General features: G+C 39.7%; 1 protein-coding gene across 1 annotated transcript; it reads left to right on the plus strand.

Moving 5' to 3' along the window:
* Nucleotides 1-134: 134 nt before the first annotated feature.
* cdnf (cerebral dopamine neurotrophic factor) lies at nucleotides 135-11,164 on the plus strand. The gene is made up of 4 exons (XM_068005041.1): nucleotides 135-302; nucleotides 4,369-4,496; nucleotides 6,272-6,413; nucleotides 10,618-11,164. The coding sequence occupies exons 1-4, from the start codon at nucleotides 218-220 to the stop codon at nucleotides 10,800-10,802; spliced, it is 540 nt and encodes a 179-aa protein (XP_067861142.1). The 5' UTR covers nucleotides 135-217; the 3' UTR covers nucleotides 10,803-11,164.
* Nucleotides 11,165-18,042: the final 6,878 nt, after the last annotated feature.

Raw genomic sequence — 18,042 nt, forward strand, 5'->3', positions numbered from 1 at the left:
CTCTCAGATGACTCAGGCGCTGACCAATGAGCGGGAGGACGAGAGGAAAACAAAATGGAGTATGCTCATTGGATCACTGAACCACCAATGGGGGAGGAGAGTATACTGTCCTGACGTCACTTCCCCTGGTTACAAGCGGCAGATTGTGTTTATGTTTGGTTTTTAACGCATTTTGGGTTTGGTCCGTTAGCGGCTCGTGCGGGGCTGGGGAGCGGCCATGAGGGCCGTGTTGCTCTGGTCTCTGCTGCCCTTTCTACTGCCCGCCGCGGGGATTAACGCGTTACAACGGGGGGAATGTGAAGGTGAGCTGAGGACCTTCCACCCCCTGGTTATTAATAGTAAAGAGGAGCAATGGATCACTCACCAACAGTCTCATTTGATATATTTTTTATTGTTATTGCTCCCAGTGTTGAATGTTTATTTGTAGCCAGTGTCATTAGCTGAGTGGTTCCTGAGGTGCTGTAAAACTAACCCAGCTGTTGCTCTGTTTGGTTGTGTTTCTTACCCTTATATGGACCTACTTTTTTTTTGCTGCCATTTTATCCACAGGATAAACAGATCAACTTGGTTAACAGATCAACTTGGTTCGGTTTACAAAGTTGCTGATTTATGCACAGCAATGAATTTCTTCCCATTGCTCCCAAACCCTGACTGTTTTCCATTTCTTTTACCAAAACCAGGGTGGAGGTGGAATTGTACCTCGAGTCCTTGTTTTCTTTGCTGATGAGAAAAAAATGCCAAGATCTGTTGTCCCCCCCCCCCCCCCCCGAAGGCTGCGTTCTGTAAGCTGATCATTCAGCAACATTGATATTGATCATGGACTTTTGCAGCCATCCTGATATCTGAAATATGGTAATCGTAGTCTGAGGGTATCCAGTAAATAAACTATTGGTTGAGTTAATGATTTCGAGTGCATGTTTTCAGTAATTATAAAATGTAGCATTGTCATTGTGCCTTTTGGTAAGGCTTAATAGTGCAGATGTAAAATTCGTGTACTGTATATCCTTGAGCTGAAAACATCTAGCAGTACAATTAAAGATTTTTGCCCTTCCAAAGTTGGGTTGTGTCTTTATAGGTCTCGCTAGTGGTGGGAGTAATGTGAAGTGACAAATCAAATGTACTGCACAACAGTAAAGTGTATCAATCAAATAAACCTAGTGCTAACACTGAGTTGTGTGAGCTAGCTTGTTGCTGAACTTTGCAAATAACTGTTCTAAACTTGTTTGACTTTATGTAAGCATGTTTAGCACACAGGCAGCGAAATTCATGAAGAAAGACTGGCATGCAGCAAGTGATGCATTATAACATTTTTTGCACATGGTGAGTGTGTGTGTCTGAAGTTTTGACATTTTTAAAACCAAAAAGTAGATCCTTGCTCTAAAGTCTGTGGCTCCATATTCTGTTTGGAACTGTTTGAGTCGTAATTATTTTGCATTGGATTTAGTTGTCTCTTAGTACAGCAGCTTTCCTCTGAACCAAAGCTTGTTCTTTCGTGACATCATTCTATAGTCCCTGCATCATTATCCTCTCTTGATTTTTCAGTTTCGTATTTTGTCTTTCACTGGTCATATTGTGTATATTCAACTATCGAGTGTTCTTGGTAGTTTACTTTTTGCCATATGGATTGCCAATACCACCAACTTTTGCACAAAATATTTTTGGTTCATTGCTTAATATTGAAAGATAAATTTGTGAGATCAAATATCAAATGCCTACATTTGGAAAATATGGTATAATTTGACCTTTAAATTCCATCTTAATAACTTTGCATTAAAGTTTACAGACTTGTTTAAAATCTGTACTTTTAAGTTTGTGTTATAACAGTTTATGTAAACTAGTTTTGTTGGTAATTTTTGAGTTTATCAACATAAGGCACGTGCATGCTGGCGATTGGAAATGCTTCCATTTTTGCCCCCTTTTCTGCATGGAGCACCACCAGGTTGGGTATAGCATGGGATAGATGTATAGTAAAGCTCCCATTACTCTACTTCCAAAATGTATTTATGACAACAAACTCAGAAAATTGCCCCTTGCTGCAAGAGTGTGATTTTTTTTTTTCATTTCCTATACAAGCTATCCTTTAGTGATGTTGCCTGGTTTAGTGTCCGTCTATGCTAAATAATGGCCAGTTTTGTTCTGGCACCATTCCCATTAGAAATCAAGCTGAAACTGCCATTTGTCACATTACCTTTTATAGTCGGAGAGCAGAGTCTTTCAGTCTATAAGGATTCAAATCCAGGTTGTGAGGTAAAATGACAGTGTTCCAATTTAGTCTTCAAAATGTTATTAATTTACTTATCCCTGAAATGTCATCTTTTTATAGCTTTCCGTACATGTTTGGAAGGCAGAATATAATGTGTCTGGGATGACCATAACTGTTTTCATATTAGCTGAGACATTACAGTGAAGAAAAAAATAATTTTACGTAGCCAGTATCTCTGTTAATAAATTATTTTTAGAAATAGAAATACATAGAAGTTACAACACAGTAACAGGTCATTTGGCCCAACCAGCCCGTGTCACCGTTTAGCCTCCAAGCAAACAAATCGTTTTATCACATTTATCCTCCCTGTTCCCATATCCCTTTGTTCCCATTTTCTTCACCTATCCAATCTAATCTTAAATGTTGACATAGTTTCTGCCTGAACCATTAACCCTGGAAGTAAATTCCACAGCCTCGTATCTCTCTGTAAAGAAGTTTCACTTGTTCTTTGTTCTAAATCTCTTACATTTAATCTTGTATCTGTGGCTCCTCGTTCTAGACCCTCGACTACTGGAAATAGTCTGCTTCTATCTACCCTGTCCCATCTTTTCATATGTTTAAACACTTCTAGCATGTTGCTCTGTAATCTAACAAAAAGGCCCCAATTTAATGTCCTGTGAACCCATACTCCCAAATCCTTCTGCTCTTCCACAGCACTGAGCCTACTTCCATTCAGAGTATATTTACTGCTGTTTGTGTACCAGAATGTTTCACCTTACTTACTGACATTGAATTTTATCTGCCGCTTTTTAGCCCATTCCCCCATCTTATCAATATCCCTTTTAACTTTCTTTGGTCGTCTAAATGATAATTTTGATATAAATGTGACTAAAGTTCTAGACAGGTTTAAAGGGCTCAAAACAAATAAATTCCCTGGGATAGATGGTACTCCCACAGTACTAAGAGAGACAAGGGAGAAGATTTTTGAAGCAATGACTGTCATTTATAAGCAAGTTAATGAACATTGGGGAGGTCCAGGTGGATTGGGAACAGACTAACGCAGACCCATTTTCAAAAGCTACAATAAAAGAGACATCAGCAACTGCAGACGCATAATAATGCAGTGTTATTTTCAATACTGGGTAAAATAATGGAATCATCAGGAGTAAGCTTGAGGATTACCTGTATGATAATAGTAAAGATGAAATGGCATAGATTCAAAAGGCGAAGATCCTACCTGACCAAACACCTTAACTTTTCTGGGGAAATGACATCTCAAGAGGTTTGGTGTACCATGACTGCACAAAACATTTGACAAAGTTCCACGTGAAACTCAAAACAGTTGGGTAAAACTTAGATATGGGTAAGGAATTGGCTGAACAGTAGAAGTCAGCAGCACCCATAAGAGGAGTTATGTCAGGGTGAAAAGAACTGGTGGATGGAGTGCCCCAGGGATCAGTATTGGGTCTTCTAATGTTTTATAATTTATATTTTTTTAAAAAGTCTAAAGCAAAGAAACTACTTAGCAATTCTAAAGCTTTTGAACAAAACCAGATTTGTCTTTCTCAAAGCCACATAATAAAGATATAGTCGTGGAATTTTGAAACCTCCAAGTCTTCATGAAAAAATTGCAGTTGAACCTTGCAATCCATTATTTTTCATGAACAAAAAGTACATTAGAATGGATTACTGATGTCTCCACAAATGTTGATACCAACATAAGAGTTACAAATTTTATAGAATGAAACTTGAGCTTCAAAAATTAAGTGGTTCGAATGTCAACCTCCACCCACCGCCACAAACTCTTGACTTTTATTATGTAAAATTCTGAAGGGTTCAGTTTTGTACCTAGACAAAAAACATATTTGAGAAATGCTACTTAAGAGACCAATTGTAGTCCATAATATATAATGCTGCCCATGAAGCAGGTTTGTTTTTCTGTAGCCTATCCAAGTTGTGTCGAATACAATGCAGCAGCCTCACATCTCTTATCTTTCCGTAGTAAAGTGTAAAAAGGATGATGACTTTAAAGGTCAAAAATATATATATTTTATAGTTATTTATATGCCTAAAGGTTAACTTTTTAAGAGTTCCATTCATTATAAACTATGTTTTTGAATTTGGTATTTCTTTGAGATTTTTGTTTCACATTTTAAAATTCTCAGTATGCATTGGATTTCTGGAGAGATTTTATCAGTATTTGAAAGCACAGGATGTGGAATTGACCCCTGCAGTCGTAGTAAATGAACTGATGCTAATATGTGAACATACCAAAGGAAAGGAAAACCGATTGGTAAGTATGTGATATTTGGTACACATTTATTGTGGTTGTTAATTGGACTGCAGTGAAAAGGAAAAGGTGCAAAGTAGATTTACTAGGATGATACCAGGAAATAGCCATGGTGAGAAACTTTTTAAAAACTAAGGTGGTATTCAGTAGAGCAGAGAAGGTTCAAGGGAAACCTATTATTGGCCTCCACAGTTTCAAAGAGGGTAAACATTGAAAGACTGTTCCTACTGGTTGCTGAATTGGTGACAAAGGCCCGCAAGCATAGGATTTTTTAAAAATTAAAAACATAAAGGGGGAGGTTAGAAGTTTTTTTAAAATTAGAATATGGAATACATTACCACAATTGAAAGTCAGTCATAGCATTTAAGAGGGAATTAAACACGGGTCAAGAAAGATATTGGAATAGAGGGACACAGCAGGAAAATTGAATTAGAGGGGATAGTTCTGATGTGTACCTGGCACAGGCACGATGGCTGAATGGCCTCCTCCTGTAGTGAAATTTGTATGATTATTTAATTACAAAGACATTATTCAGTGTGGCTGTATATTGTACCATCATTGGACAAGGCCATGGAGTGGGAATGCTGCTTTATTGTCTCACTCATTTACCAATACTGCACAGGATTTGGCACTAGGAGGTGAAGTATCTCTCTGCATGGAGATGGGCAATTGCTGGGCAATCCTATCTGAGCTACTGTCATGCAAAGGGGAGCTAAGAAGGTGGGCTGGAGCAGGCCATTCATCATCCACACGCTGACATTATTAGCATTTTTTTTTGGTGGTTTATATTGTATTGAAACAAAGGAATATTATGCTACATTGTACTTGTCTTTTTTAAAGGATATTAATGGTAATATATTCTTGCATCTTATTAGTTCCACTGCACACAGCTTGTGCTTAAATTTGTATTTAGTTTTCTTTCTGCTCTGCTGCTTCTCTTTTCTAGAAATTTGATTTATGAAATGCCCATATGTTCTGACAAGCTCCACGCCCCCACATAAACCAGTGGCTGGTTTCAACAGCAGTTAGAATTAGATTAAATATTCAGCTAAGTAAAAATGGAAAAAAAAACTACTTATCCATTAGTGGTATTGGGAATGTATAAATGAACACTGGATGTCCTGGTGTTGATGTTTATACAGTGAGCAAAAGTGACTACATGATGCAAATAATTAAGTCATGAGTATGTTTTGACCTGTCAGTTCAGCAAGTTGTATAACTATCTCACAAGAACTTAAATAGTAGTCTGTGTAAATGGCAGCTAACTTGAGCTGTTGCAAGCTAAAACATTGTTATAACTGAAGGAAAAAATAAGCAAATTGTGACCCTATTTTCATGCACAGAGCTGCAGAGCAGCATCCTTATGCGTGGATGTGGCAGAGACTATGCTTGGGATTTAGTCTGCAGCCCGCTTTAAGGTATAAAATGAGTTACTACTACATGACAAATTACCCAAATTTTAGCTTCAGCTCAGAAAATACATCAGAATTTAATAATTATATATCGGCAATCATGATAGAAGAATTGCAGACATTGATTTGATATGGATGGTCTCCACTACATTGGGCTTGGATAACATTAATCCACTGGCTTCTTACTTCTTTTCTTCTAAATACATTTAGACCTCTGTGAATCAGTCCCACCACTACTTTATAAGCAGAAGTCATAATTGTTTGCCAAAAGTTTTTTTTGAGTGCTGCATTTATAAAATATGATTGTGATGGTATGCTGTGAGTGTCTGTATTACATAAGTATGTAATTTAACTTTTTTATAATAGTGCTACTATATTGGAGCAACAAATGATGCTGCAACTAAAATTGTCAATGAAATAGCCCGTCCTATGAGTGCACATGTACCTGTACTGAAGATTTGTGAAAAGCTGAAAAGGAAAGACACTCAGATATGCGAACTGAAATATGGTATGAGTAACCTCATTTTCTCTACTGTGTGCATTGTTTTGAATGTATTATTTTTTGAGAGCTGTTTGAGGTGTACTCTTTTACAAATGTATATCTTGTGTCTACCGTGTGCTTGTATCCGTCACACTTCAGGAATCCCACTTGATATGCAAAATATGTGTCACTTGCACGTGATTGGCTCATAGTTCATATTTATAAAACCAACAAATCGCAACTGAACAGTTGAGGAACGTACCAATCAAAAGTAGGCAAAGTTGGTATATTTCAAATTTTAGAAGTATGAAATCAGCAAAAGCTTATCATTTTTTAAAAAAAGAGAATCAACTTAGAACTACAGTGAAATTTGGTCCGACGGACAACCATAAAATAAAATCATTAAGGTTACAGCACGGAAGGAGGCCATTCGGCCCATCGAGTACACGCCAGCACTATGCAAGAGCAATACAGCTAGTCCCACTGCCCCGCCCTATTCCCGTAGCCCTGCAAACATTTTACTTTCAAGTACTTATCCAGTTCCCTTTTGAAGGGCATGATTGAATCGGCCTCCACCACCCCCTCGGGCAGTGCATTCCAGATTCTAACCACTTGCTGTGTAAAAAAGTTTTTCCTCATGTCTGCTTTGGTTCTTTTGCCAATCACCTTAAATCTATGCCCTCTGGTTCTTGACCCTCCCGCCAATGGGAACAGTTTCTCTCTATCTACTCTGTTTAGGCCCTCCATGATTTTGAATGCCTCTATCAAATCTCCTCGCAACCTTCTCTGTTCCAAGGAGAACAACCCCAGCTTCTCCAGTCTATCTATCCACGTAACGAAAGTCCCTCATCCCTGGAATCATTCTAGTAAATCTCTTCTGCACCTTAAGGCCCTCACACCTTTCCAAATGTGCAGTGTCCAGAACTGGACACAATACTCCAGTTGTGGCCGAACCATTGTTTTATAAAGGTTCATCATGACTTCCTTACTTTTGTACTCTATGCCTCTATTTATAAAGCCCAGGATCCCGTATGCTTTTTTAAGCGCTTTCTCAACCTGCCCTGCCACCTTCAACAATTTGTGCACATATACCCCCAGATCTCTCTGTTCCTGTACCCTTTTTAGAATTGTGCCCTCTAGTTTATATTGCCTCTCCTCATTCTTCCTACCGAAATGTATCACTTCGTATTTTTCTGTGTTAAATTTCATCTGCAACGTGTCCGCCCATTTCACCAGCCTGTCTTTATCCTCTTGAAGTCTATCACTATCCTCCTCACTTTCATGACCCTTCCAAGTTTCGTGTCATCAGCAAATTTGGAAATTGTGTCCTGTACACTCAAGTCCAAGTCATCAATACATATCAAGAAAAGCAGTGGTTCCAGCACCGACCCCTGGGCACACCACTGTATACCTCCCTCCAGTCCAACACCAATTCGACACTTCACGACAGTCCCAAATATTTTATGTCATAAGAGATACAAGAGGCACTCTGAAACGACAGACACTCACAAATTACAGACTGCTGACAGCCTTCAATGTAACCAGCCCTACTTAGTGTATTTTACCCTTAAAACATGGTACATGGACCCCTGTAAAGTTTTTCACAAGCGATGTCACCAGTGCCTAATTGCAAGGGGCTAATTACAATTAAGTTTCCCTCTGTCTAATGACCATGAAATGCAAGGCATATCTTTTAAGTCAATTTCAGGAAAAATTTGAGAAAACGGCAGCTAAACCCAAGCATAATGAGTTATCACTGGACCAATTATACAAAAAATGGACAGCTGATGCTAGTCCCCTAGGTGTCTGTAATTCACAGATTTCACTGTACATACTTAAGTTTTGTAACATATAATACACGTAAATCTCAAAATTTACAAGAAAAGGATTAACCTATAGACTGGGTGGTAGATACTTGGTTTAGAGGCAGCACGTTTGCCTCTCAGCCACAAGGTAATAGAATTAAGCTGCACTTCAGGACTTCAGCACATAATCTATTAGACATTTCAGTGCATTAATGAAATATTCTCGGGAGCTACCGACTTTCAGATGAGACGTTAAACTGAGACTCCCATCTCCTTGTTCAGGGTGTAAAAGATCTCGGCACTTTTTCCAAAGAAGATAAGAGATTGTTGGCCAGAACACAAAGCATTCAACCCTCCACCAACCCCACCAAAAACAGACCCAACTGCTTTTCATGCGATTTTACTGGCTGCTGTGTTTGCATACAAAATGGTGACTACACTTCAAAAGTAATTCGTTGGCTGTTAAGCACTTTGAGACTTACTGAAGGCATGAAAGATGCAATATAATTGAAATGTCTGTCTGTCATAGATTTCCATGGCTGCAGAATGTCCCTGCTGCCTCTTATCTTTCTGTCCTTCTATTTCTTCCCTCAGTTTCTCCATTGTAACTGCATTGGAATCAGCTACTGGTGTTCTGATTTTGAAAGATGTCAGGTGTCAGAAATTTTTAATCGTCACTAATGTACAACACCTTAATCCTCCTCCATTTCACACCTTGCACAATTCACTGCATATGAAGTATGTAAACTGTGATGAATAAGCTACAAATCAATGAGATTAGAAAATTGGTGTCTACTAATGCCATTCTGATTTAGTATACCCTGTAACAAAAACAGAAAATGCTGGAAACACTCGGGTTAGGCAGCATCTATGCAGAGAACAGACAGCTAACATTTTGGGTATGGACCCTTTGTCAGAACTGGAAGACATTACAGATGAACAGCATTTAAAAAGGAACAGAATATCAGGAAGAGAAAAAAACACAAATGCACACACAGGAGAAGAAATAGAATGATCTGTAAAGATGACCTTCTATTGGTTTATTTGATATTTTATGTATTTCACTAGAAAATTATGGATTAAAAAATGCTATTTGGCCAATTTTGCTTCAGTCATCCAGAATTACCCAACATCCCCCCTCCCCCCCCCAAAAAAAGGAGCTGGAAGCACAGTTCGAAAAGTCTAGAACAGGAAATCATGGCAGGAAAAGGATTTTAGCAGTCATTTACAGACAGCATGAAGCCCTGGAGGGAAAATGGGACCGGGGTGGGGTTGGCAGGAACAGTCTACGGATTTGATCTTTAAAGAAAACACTCAAATGTTTCATGAGTCATTTACTTAAATATAGAAAGGGACAACACTGAAGCTATGGAAGAAGAAAATGTTGAGGAGTAGTTCTAAACTTACTGTTATCCAAGAGGAGGTTAGAAGTGCAGTGTCCTCAAACTGTGAGAATGCCTGAGGAATGCTGCTGAGGATCTGCAGCTTCTGACACTCCATCTAGTGGTATAAGTGTGCAGCTGCAGGCATGATTGTGACAGACTGGTGATGCCCAAATAGGGAGAGCGTGACATTCATAGCCAATTTAATATACGGCCAGGCCGGTGACGCACGTACGTGTGACGTTTCTCAAGCCCAGCCCAAGTGTTAAGTGCTGTGTTGAAGCACTATGCATTGTTGAGTTTTGCGCTTAAGCCATGTACTATCAGTCACAATCAAATTACACATTACACTTCTTCATTAAATGTACCGGCGGTGTTATTCTCGCAGGAAGTTTCTCACCATCACTCCTAAAGGCGTGGTAAGTGCAGGGGTTATGGTTAACATCCCACAGAATTGTAATGGGAGTGCCCCAGAGTTGAGCCCCTTGTACAGTCCCACTTGGTAGTGCTAACTACATCAAATTACACATTCCAGGCAAAGTGTTGGATGATTATGGTCCTCCCACTTCCTGGCGGTGCAACTACAAATCTTGTTATTTACACTGGGTGGTGTCACTAAACGCGGCCTTTAATATATTATAGATGCTGTGTGTTAAGCTCATGAATTGTAATCCAAATGTAAGTAGCAACTATATTTTTCTAATTTGTTCCTAAATGAAAGATTAACTTTTAAGAATATGTCAGGGGGAATAAGCTGCTTAGTAATTTTGTGACCATAACAAAAACCCTGTGAATTTTAATAATTTTCACAGGTAAGATTTTTGACCAATGTTCAGTTTTGCAGTTGAATAGAACAGATATTTGTGAGTGATGGAGTTTATGGAGTGAATGTTTTGCATATGATGACTGTTGATGATGTCACCAGGCAATGCAATGTGGGTAGATGTCAAAAGTAATAGATTGTATTAGACTGCCTCTAGTTTCAGTAACGTTATGATCTTAACATTAAATTTGCTCTCCACTTTGTGGTCTGTTGTCTCACAGATAAGAAATTGGATTTGAATAAAGCTGAACTTTCCAAACTGCGAGTGGCAGAACTGAAGAGGATTCTGGATGACTGGGGAGAGAAATGCAGAGCATGTGCAGAGAAAATAGAGTTTATCAATTTAATCTTGGAATTAGCACAAAAGTACACGTCTGATCATCTAGATTTAAACTTTGACCTATAAAGAATCACTTGCATTTTAAAAAAAAGAAAATGATCTGTAACCATAATTTATTTTGAGTGGGTGTATATATATATATAATATATAGTAAATGCAATGCATAGCATACCATAAAGATAAATTTACTACTTAAAACAGTGTAGTCCCACTTTTATAGTATTATTGAACAGTTGTGAGTTGATTTGTCTGTTGTACTTAGCAAGATAGAGGTATTCATGTTGGTAATGCAACTTTTTCCACTTCACATATTGCAAACAGTAAATATTGAATAATGTATTTCTGGTTTTGACCCACTGTAATTGCAATTAAACATGTATACTTCACTAACCAATTAGAAAGCATACATTCAGGCTTGCCCAAGGCCATTTTTTGTTTTGGTCTTAAGAATTTTTCTTTAATTGCCTGGGTCCCAGGTCAATACCTGGTATTTGATTTTCTTTTTCATTCTCATATGTGGGTGTCACTAGAGGCCGACATTTATTGCCTGACCCTAGTTGCTCTTGAGGAGGTGGGGAGCCACCTTCTTGAACCGCTGCAGTCTGTGTGGTGAAGGTGCTCCCACAATGCTGTTAGGTAGGGAGTTCCAGGATTTTGACCGAGCAACTATGAAGGAATGGCAATATATGTCTAAGTCAGGATGGTGTGTAACTTGGAGGCGAATTTTGAGGTAGTGATGTTCCCATGCACCTCCTGTCCTTGTTCTAGGTGGAGGTTGCAGGTTTGGGAGGTGCTGCCAAAGAAGCCGTGGCGATTTGCTGCAGTGCATCCTGTAGATAGCACATAATGAAGCCACATTGTGCCGATGGTGGAGGGAGTGGATGTTTAAGCTAATGGATGGGATGCCAATCAAGCAGCCTGCTTTGTTTTGGATGGTGTCGAGCTTCTTGAGTGTTGTTGGAGCTGCAGCCATCCAGGCAAGTGGAGAGTATTCCATCACACTCCTGATGTGCCTTGTAGGTGGTAGAGAGGCTTTGAGGAGTTAATAGGTGAGCCACTTGCCACCGAATACCCAGCCTCTAACCTGCTCTAGCAACCACAGCATTTATGAGACTGATCCAGTTCAGTTTCTGATCAATGGTGACCCCCCAGGATGTTGATGGTGGGAGACTCGACGTTAGTAATGCCATTGAATGTCACGGGGAGGCGGTTATGCTCTGTCTTGTTGCAGATGATCATTGTCTGACACTTGTGTGGTGCGAATGTTACTGATCACTTAATCAGCCCAAGTCTGGATGTTGTCTGGTTCTTGTTGCATGTGGACATGGGTTACTTCATTATCTGAGGAATTGTGAATGGAGCTGAACACTGCAATCATCAACAAACAGCCCCACTTCTGACATTATGATGGAGGAAGGTCATTGATGACATAGCTGAAGATAGTTGGGCTTAGGGCACTGTCCTGAGGAACTCCTACGTCGATGTCCTGGGGCTGAGATGATTGGCCTCCAACGACCACAGCCATCTTCCATTGTGCCAGGTATGATTCCAGATTGGAGAGTTTTCCTCTGAATCCAACAGACATTAGTTTTAGTAGGGCTCCTTGGTGCCACACTCGATGAAATGCTGCATTGATGTCAAGGGCACTTATTCTCATCTCACCACTGCAATTCAGCTCTTGTGTCCTTGTTTGGACCAAGGCTATCATGAGGTCTGTAGCCGAGTGGTTCTGGCGGAATGCAAACTGAGCATCAGTGAGCAGGTTATTGGTGAGTAAGTGCCACTTAATAGCACATTTGATGACTCCTTTCAATTTTGCTGATGATTGGGAGTAGGCTGATGGACCAGTTTGGATTTGTCCTTTTTATGGACAGGACACACCTGGTCAATACTCTACATTGTCAGTGTTGTAGCTGTTCCAGTACAGCTTAACTAGTTCTGGAGCACAGGTCTTCAGCACTGCAGCTGGGATATTGTCAGAGCCCATAGCCTAGGCTGTGTCCAGTTCACTCGTTTCTTGATGTCACGTAGATTGAAGACTGGCGTCAGTGGGCCACCTTGCTTGGCTCAAAGCTAATTTTCTAACTCCTGTATTCCATCCTTCTTGCAATGCTTTGCTGCCTGACTTTCCACAAGTGGGTCTGTGTTCACCTCTTTCCCATCCTAACAGGAAATTGGGGCTTAGTTCCAGTCCCTGTTCCTGCCTGTCTAGAGGTTGCGACCTGTCTGAAGAGCTGCTAATCAAACTTGCTATCATGCCCTCTCCCTTTTGAATCTCGCTTCATGTAAAGCTCAACAAGAAGGGATATTCCATCCCTGTCCATCATGTGAATGTTTGTTGGAAGTTCCTGTGTTGGGATATCGACTACCACTCCAGTGGGAGCTCCTTTATAGATGTCACTTCAGGTTCAGAATCATTCTAGCCAGCTTAGCGAAAGGCAAATGGCTTTTTATTATTTGCATAATAAAATTATACTGATCCAAATTCAGAATTTGATTTTAAATGAAATACTTTAATTACTCTAGCGATAGGTATACTTGCAAAATGCCCTTGTGCTTTTTCCCTTCTGCTCATTGTTTGTAAACTTTCATGTTTCAGTAATAAAAGCAGAGCGAAGAGTAAGAGACAGAAAAAAAGAGACAGAAAGGAAAAGTAAGAAAAAAAATTAAACATTTTAAAAATCTCTAAGAACAATTTACTACTTGTAGGAATGAAATTCCATAGTTTCAATTGTTCCCTTTCTGGGCCGGAGAGATTGAGTGGCATTGCAGGAACATAAATCTACTTATTAAAAGGATCCTGACGCTGAAGTAACAGCCCTAACTTTCTGCTGCGAGTTTAATTCAGATTTACTGCGCAAATGCATCAATTTCTTGAAACTCATGGGGAGGTTGACGACGAGCTCCCGTTTACGCGATGCTAACAGCGCAGCGCAAATCATCGAGCAACTTATGGCGATTCACACACTAATAACAGCGGGCGCATTAAACTCAACGTTATTGTCCCAGCAAATTCTGGGCCATTAGGTATAATGGTCTCCTGTGTTGTAAACTGCTTTGGTTGTATGGTTCTATCCTCTCAGCACTGGTTTTATCCTAGTGAATGTACATTGCAGTTTTTCCACATGTCCAATATCTTTTCTATAATGGGTGCCTTAAACTGCACACACTATTCCAACTGTGGCCTAACCAGCTAACGTAAGGTGCAGTTACACTGCAAGTTAAGTGTTAGCGAGAAAAGATTTATGCTTCATACCAGCACTGAACTTGTGTAAACTTGGATTCAAGACCCAACCTGAGTCCAGAGTGAAGTGGAGTTAGACTCGCTGGAAGCAGTGGTTTCACATCACTTTGGTTTGACATCAAATGGAGAATAAACCTAGCTGATGTCAAAACTAGTTTTGACAATGTTTGTAAAGTCTGTTGGACAGCTTGGACTTTTTAAAACTACCTGACCTCAATTTAAATGTTTACAGAGCAATTCTATCTTCCCCACTCACTAAACATTTAAATTTCTAACTTTTGAGAGAGTTGCTTGCAAGCATTTGTCCAGGTGTCTGCAAAGTTCTCTAAGTGGGCAGCTGATGTTCCAGCTAGAAAGAAGCCAAGCAATGTAAACAGGGCTGTACCTGTTTTTGTAACAACCCAAATTGCAGCAACTGGTCTCTGATTGATTGGTGTAGTGTAAATGCACCCTGAGAGATCAACTAACTTACATACGAACACACGAATTAAGAGCAGGAGTAGGCCATTCGGCCCCTCGAGCCTACCCGACCATTTGATAAGATCATGGCTGGTCTGATTGTGACCTCAACCCTACTTTCCCATCTACCTACTATAATCTTTGACTCCTTTGTTAATCAGGAATCTATCTAACTCAGCCTTAAAACTATTCAATGACCCTGCTTCCACTGCACTCTGGGGAAGGGAATTCCACAGATTCACAACTCAGAGAAAAAATGTCTCCTCATCTCTTAAATGGGAGACCCCTTATTTTTAAACTGTGGCACCTAGTTCAAGTCTCTCCCACAAGGGGAAACATCCCCTCAGGATCTTATATGTTTCAATAAGGTCACTTCTCATTCTGCTAAATTCCAATGAATACAGGCCCAACTTGTCCAACCTTTCCTCATAAGATAACTCCCTCATCCCAGGAATCAGTCAAGTGAACCTTCTCTGAACCGCCTCCAAAGCAATTATGTCCTTTCTTAAATAAGGAGACCAAAACTGCACACAGTATTCTAGATGTGGTTTCACCAATGCCCTGTACAACTGTAGCAAAACATCTCTACTTTTATATTCCAGATCTTAGCACAGATCAAGGATCAAAGCCTTCTGGTACATATGGTATAGTACTGCAGGTGGCAATCCATTTGCCCAATAAAACACCAGGGGAATTTTAAAATGCAATTCTATGTGAGACTAATGTGAGTACACAATGACAATAAATAAGTTTTTCCTGCAAATTGGGTCTGCGACAAGGCTATGAAAGAAAGAAAGATTTGCATTGATATAGCGCCTTTCACAACTTCAGGATGTCCCAAAGTGCTTTACAGCTAATGAAGCACTTTTGAAGTGTAGTTAATGTAGGGAAACACAGCAAGGTCCCACAAACAGCAACATGATAATAACCAGATAATTTTTTTTTAGTGATGTTTGTTGAGGGCACCAGGGAGAACCCCCTACTCTTCTTAGAAATAGTGCCATGGGATCTTTCACATTCACCTGAGATAGCAGACAGGGCCTTGGTTTAACATCTCATCACAAAGACAGCACCTGCAACAGTCCAGCACTCCCTCAGTACTGTACTGGCATGTCAGCCTAGATTTTGTGCTCAAGTTTCTGGAGTGGGTCTTGAACTCAGAGGTGAGAGTGCTACCAACTGAGCCACAGCTGACACCTTGAAAAGCTATTGTTTGGTCCATGACTGACTGATTTTTGCAATGATAATTATTTTTAATTCTACTTTAAAATAATTATTTTTAATTCTACTTTAAAATAATTATTTAAAGTGTTTACAATGTTCTTATTAAAAGATTGACTGGTCACTAGAGGGAGCTCCGAGGCAACTTATTTATTGTGGTCAATTGAAGCAATGGTATTTTTATTGTTGATGGTAGTCATGATGTGGAGATGCCGGTGATGGACTGGGGTTGACAATTGTAAACAATTTTACAACACCAAGTTATAGTCCAGCAATTTTATTTTAAATTCACAAGCTTTCGGAGGCTTCCTCCTTCGTCAGGTGAACGATGTGTCAGGTGAACATCGTTCACCTGACGAAGGAGGAAGCCTCCGAAAGCTTGTGAATTTAAAATAAAATTGCTGGACTATAACTTGGTGTTGTAAAATTGTTTACAATTTTTATTGTTCTGCATGAGTATATTTTACTTTCATCCTCTGGATTCCTTATAAATATATATATATATATATATATATAAAAAAAGAAAACTAAACAAGCGTATCTCTAAAGCCTAGCTAGAGGTGATTGTGTCTGTTTGAGGAAGGGACTAGGGTTGCAGGTTGGCAAAGCAACTCTAGCTAGAGTATTGCTTAACCACTTCTTTAAAAATGCAAACTGTTGTTATGATTGCAATATTACAGCTTCAAACACCAATCTTTTATTAAAGAGTTTTCTTCCTCAGAATGGTGGAATGTGAAACAGACTACCATAAAAAGGCATTAGTTCTGGGTAGATCAGTATCTTTAATAAGGAGCTGGATTAATATCTGTCAAGGGACTGGGGTTGAGATATTAATATGATGTGGAGATGCCGGTGATGGACTGGGGTTGACAAATGTAAAGAATCTTACAACACCAGGTTATAGTCCAACAATTTTATTTGAAAATATTAATATTTTAATAGATCTGTTTGATTCATGTGGAGGTTAGGAAGGGATGAATGGTTCTTATGTGTGGTTACAGGAAGAAACCTTTTGTTTAGTAAAAGCTGTGGTCTTTCATTGGTATGGGGGGGTGGTGGAATGTGTTGGGTCATCCATCTATTCTTATACACAAACATCTGTTTGAATTTAATCAATAACATTCTGTTTTTATGCCAAGGGAGAACTATATGACTCCAAAGATTTGCTCCTTTGGCTGTTACTTCCCATTTTTAAATGTACATGTGATTGATGGCTCATTGTGTCAACGGCCAAGATGAGGAATTTGCGGTGGGAACCGAACAGTTAGCTTTGGTCCTGCCATTGCGTAGCTGGAGAAAATTCTGTTTCACCCATCATTGATGTTGGACAGCACAACAACAGTCATTTATACAGACCAGAAAGGTTCAATTCCTGGTTTGTCCTCAGCAAGCTGTGAGATGCTACAATTAATATTGTGAGCCTGAGCTAGGTAAGGGAAAAGATATCCTTGGTCCCTACTTTTGATCTTTATGTAGTAGGGTTGCCAACTCCAGTTAGACATATTCCTGGAGGTCATCACATGACTTCCTGCCTCCAACCACTCCACCCCCACACTCCTGCCACTCATAGTGCACCACCTTTCTACACCAATTGGAAAGCGAATAGACTCTTCATTACCCGATTGGATGACTCTTGACTGTCAGTCAAACAGCCTTTTCTCCCCCTACCACCCCCCCACCATGTCCAATAATTTTATAACTAGTAAACAAAAGTGTTCAAAGAAATTTAAAAAAAAATTTTTTTTTAATGCCCCTATAATTTTTCTCCTGGGTTGTTCGCAGCAGTGTCCTGGAGATTAATCTTTAATTCCTGGAGACTCCAGGGTAATCCTGGAGGGTTGGAAACCTGACTATGCAATGGTCCCTGGCCGGAAATGTGCTTGTGTGAATCTCCTCAGGCCCAATGCCCCCATAGCTCAGTAGCCTGCTTATGAGGAATGTGTCACAAACAAACCAAAGATTGAGGCATGAGGTGGGGGGCCAGGAGAAGGGGAGAGCAAACTGGACACAATTAGGTCTGCTGTTCTTTAACTGCTTATTTGGAGTCTAATAATTAAAACATTCTTCACTGTAGATTCAAATTTGCACACTCTACGCTCACATATGATGAATGGCCACCTGGGTAGGGTACCGAAGAGCTGCCAGTGCCTGTGGAACCATGTCCCAGTCTAAATCACCACCTTGAGGAAAAGAGGGATGAGAAAAAAGGAGACAGTTAGAAAGTCTTGTTATGTTTTATAATGTAAATGGTGTTACAGATTCTTGCCACAACAAATTGCACTAGTGTTGCTCTGGTAACCAGTGTAGGTAGGGTCATCTGCAATCTATTCATTGCTGCAGAAATGAATTGTTAAACAAAGCTCAATGATTTAAAAAACTGCA

Source organism: Heptranchias perlo, chromosome 24 (genome assembly GCF_035084215.1).
Source record: "Heptranchias perlo isolate sHepPer1 chromosome 24, sHepPer1.hap1, whole genome shotgun sequence".
Classification (NCBI taxonomy): Eukaryota; Metazoa; Chordata; class Chondrichthyes; order Hexanchiformes; family Hexanchidae; genus Heptranchias; species Heptranchias perlo.